This window comes from Carlito syrichta, unplaced genomic scaffold (assembly GCF_000164805.1).
Source record: "Carlito syrichta isolate Samal-C Ts95f unplaced genomic scaffold, Tarsius_syrichta-2.0.1 Scaffold90636, whole genome shotgun sequence".
Lineage (NCBI taxonomy): Eukaryota > Metazoa > Chordata > Mammalia > Primates > Tarsiidae > Carlito > Carlito syrichta.
The window spans coordinates 203,457-207,115 of record NW_007034732.1 but is presented as its reverse complement, the minus strand read 5'-3'; the positions used below and the strand labels follow the sequence as shown (position 1 = coordinate 207,115).

Here is a 3,659-nt window from a genome sequence, read left to right as displayed (position 1 = left end):
GGCTCCGTCGGTGGCCGGCGCACCCCTGGGGTGAACAGAGACGGAGGAAGCACCTGGAAGGGATCCTGGCGTCGCTGGCGGCGTATTCCAGGTCGTCCGAGGCCTGCGCGGGGCCGGGCGCCACAGACAGCGAGCTCTCCACGCGGCCCACATGCCTCCTCTTCTCCTTCCTTTTGCTGCTGACCGGCTCTGCCGCCGCTTTGGCGTCTAAAGGGCCAGCCGTGCTCGCCGCGTTTGGGGGTTCGCGGGACTGGAAGACAGAACGGCCAAACGCGAGTCAGCACGTGCTGCTGGGACGCGCAGCAGGCGATCTCGCCCGGCAGTGCTCTGCCCCGGCCCTGCGGGGGTCCCTTCCCCGGACCCTCTTGACGGAGGCCAGCCCGCACAGCCTGTGTGGGCGAGGAGGCCACCCCCGTGCCCGTCCCGCAGAACTCAGATGTCGCAGATGGGTGGAATCAAAACAGTAAGGGGCCATCGGGTCCCCAATCCCCGCCGTGCCTGCGCCCTGGCCTCGAGCCACCGACCGTGTCTCTTGGAGCCTCCGTTCCCCGTCTGTCAAAGGGACCCCCAAGGGCGCCCCTGGCGGTCGGCGGCCGTTGGACCCTTCACCCAACCCTCAGCCACGGAACCGGAAGGAGACTCCTGGAAGCCAGTGGGCCGGGCGCCAAGAAGTCCCCGGGTTTGGGGAGGCCCATGCCGGCAGGGGGGACATTGCCACCGGGCCTGGGGTGCAAGCAGCCCCGGCATTTGCCAGTGAGGAAGACTCTCGAACCCCTTTCCCACCGGGCACTCTGAAACCCAGCGGCGATGCCCCAAAGCAACCTGGGAGCCAACCGCTGTCCCCTCCCCACGGGGATTCCTTTAGGGCCTAGAGGAGCCTGATGGATGGGTCTGAATGCAGGCTCTGGGGCCAAACCTGGGGACCCAGGAGAACAAAGCTCCGCTCTCAGCAGTTTGACGTCTCCTCTTCCCTCCCCAAAGGGCAAACGCTGCCTGTGCTGAAAGGGCAAATGACAGGGGCTTTTATGTTTCAAGACTGGAAGAAAAACGTGCCATTTCTTTCTTTTTTTTTTTTTTTTTTTTTTGAGTTAGAGTCTCACTCTGTCGCCCAGACTGAAGTGCAGTGGTTGCTCCTGGCCACCGCAGCTTCCACCTGCTGGGCTCCGGCGATCCTTCCGCCTCAGCCTTCTGAGTAGCCGGAATTACAGGCACGCGCCACCACACCGGGCTCATTTTGATTTATTGTAGAGATGAGGTCTCGCCAAGTTGCCCAGGCGGGTCTCGAACCCGTGGGCTCAGGCAACCCACTTGCGTAGGCCTCCCAAAATGCTGGGACAACGGGCTGAGCCACCAAGCCCGGCCAACCCTGCCGGATTTTCAGTCTCCTGCAGGCAGGCCCCGGGCCAGGTTCAGAGAAACCAGCACACAGCAGGCAGGGCAGGTGGGGGCTGGGCTCCTGTCCTCGGGGGGAGCAGGGAAGACAGCAGGTGGGGTCCCGGCCCCTGTGGAACCCGCAGCCCCTCCCCGCCATCCCACAGATGGCCAGCACGGACGCTCCCCGTCCGTCCACCCTTCAGTGCTGCCCCGTGGGTCCTCGGCTGGGCATTCGGCTCCCCAGGGCTTGGGCAGCTCCTCCCACCGTCCCGAGCTGGCAAACTGAGTAGCGCCAGGCTCCCCTCCGGCCTTTTGGGGGGTCCCTCGGCTCCCCTTCTTCCCGTGGCCCCGGCGGCCGCAAGCCTCTTGCCTCCTGCCAGTATCCCAGGCCGGCGCCACCTCGCCAGGTCCTACTCAGAGCTTAGCCATTTATCTCATGTGTCGTTGCCCCAATGAACCGTGTCCCCCACTGGCAGGCCCTGTCAGCCACCACTCTCGTCTCGAGGGCTCGAGGATGAACATACACACACGTCCGCGCTCTCCTGGGAGAGAAATGCAGAGCCCGTGGACGCCGTGAGCCTGCGAGGAGAGGATGCCGAGACGGCAGCGGCCCTGGGCGAGGGGCACAGATCTGCCTGCGAAAAGCCGGATGGGCTTCCAGGAGGGGGTGCTGCTTGCACTGGGCTGTGAAGGGTGAGGCACCGCCTGCCTGGTGTGGGTGGGGAAGGGGGTCCCCGATGGAGGGCGGGGGTCTGGGAGCGGCGAGGAGGCTGCCCTGGCTCGGGGTGACGGAGGGAGAGCGAGGGGGTGGGCGGAGGTTGGAGAGAGGGGAGCCTTGAAGGTCAGCCTGTGGGCCTCGGGCTTCCGGCAAGGCTCCCGGAAGGGCCAGCCGCCTCCCCGCCGGCTCCCGTCCTCGGGCGACACCCTCCACCCAGAGTTCCACCCCCAGGTCTCCAGTTCCCTCAACCCACCGCGTGCAAGCCTCTCAGATCCTGGCGGGGTCTTAGCTGAACCCCGATCCCTGGGCTGGCCCGTCTCTCCATCTGAGGCCTCACACCCTCACAGCACGGTGCCTGGGGCTCAGGTCTCCAGGGCTGTACATTGAGGTGGGGTTTTCCTTTCTCCTGGCCTCTCGGCAGTGCCAGATGCGTGGCTTTCTGCAGGGCCGGGCTGGAGAGCAGGTGAGCTCGCCGCGGACTGGCGGGGTCCTCTGCCCCTCCTCCAGGCCACCTCGCCTGGGTGCCCTGTCTCACTGTCCCTGGCAGGGCATGGCCAGCACGATTCTGGATCCACCTCCTGGGCTCCCAGTGCCACCGTGGGGGGCTTTTGTTAAGATGGCACCTGCAGGACCACCCTTCCGCAAGGATCTGTCCAACCACACTGCCGGCCTCTGGCGAGCTGCAGGCTGATCCAGGGGAACACAAGTGGCAGAGAAGTGTGTGCCCAGCCGCTCGAGCGCAGAAGTGAGTGTCTGCCCTAACCCTGAGTTCACACCCATTTCAGACCCCAGGAACCAAAGACAAGTACCCAGCGGGCAAAAGGCCTTGAAAATCCGAGGCTGGCCTCTACCACAAGGGCTGCCTCTGATGCCCCCAAGTTGCCGCAGGGGACAGAAGCTATCATTCACTAAGTGCACGCCCCATGTTAGTTGCGATGTCTCACTCTGTCCCCAGGCTGGAGCACAGTGGTCCCTCATAGCTCACGACGGCCTCGAACGCCTAAGCCCAAGCGATCCTCTGACCTTGGCCTGAGTAGCTGGGACTACAGGTGTGTGCCACCACGTCCGCAGCGTGGGCCAACCTCACTGGAGGACCTTTCTAACCCTGCTGGATTTTTTGCATTTTTTTGTGAAGATAGAGCCCTACTATGTTGCCCAGACTCAAACTCCTAGGCTCAAGCAATCCTCCCATCTGGGCCTCCCAAAGTACTGGGTTTACAGGGGTGAGCCACTGTGCCTGGGCGCAATTCTCATTTTTAAAATAACTGCTGTGGGCCAGGCTCGGTGGCTCAGCCTGTAATCCTGCACTTTGGGAGGCCGAGGTGAGTGGATTGCCTGAGCCCGTGGGTTCGATACCCGCCTGGGCAACTTGGCGAGACCTCATCTCTACAATAAATCAGAAAATGAGCCGGGCGTGGTAGTGCACGCCTGTAGTTCCAGCTACTTGGAAGGCTGAGGCTGAAGGATCGCCGGAGCCCAGCAGGTCGAGGCTGTGGTGGCCGGGAGTGGCCACTGTACTCCAGTCTGGGTGACAGAGTGAGACTCCGACTCAAAAAAAAAAAATCTG

The 3,659-nt window shown here is 63.5% G+C and overlaps 1 protein-coding gene across 1 annotated transcript in view; it reads right to left on the bottom strand.

The window, feature by feature from the left end:
• CLMN (calmin) overlaps positions 1-3,659 on the bottom strand; it is a 210,891-nt gene that overhangs the window by 5,997 nt on the left and 201,235 nt on the right. Inside the window, exons 11-12 of the mRNA XM_008059063.2 lie at positions 3,626-3,640; positions 54-250 (exon numbers count right to left, since the gene is read on the bottom strand). Of these exons, the coding sequence (XP_008057254.2) occupies positions 54-250; positions 3,626-3,640 (212 nt within the window). The remainder of the gene's footprint in view (positions 1-53; positions 251-3,625; positions 3,641-3,659) is intronic.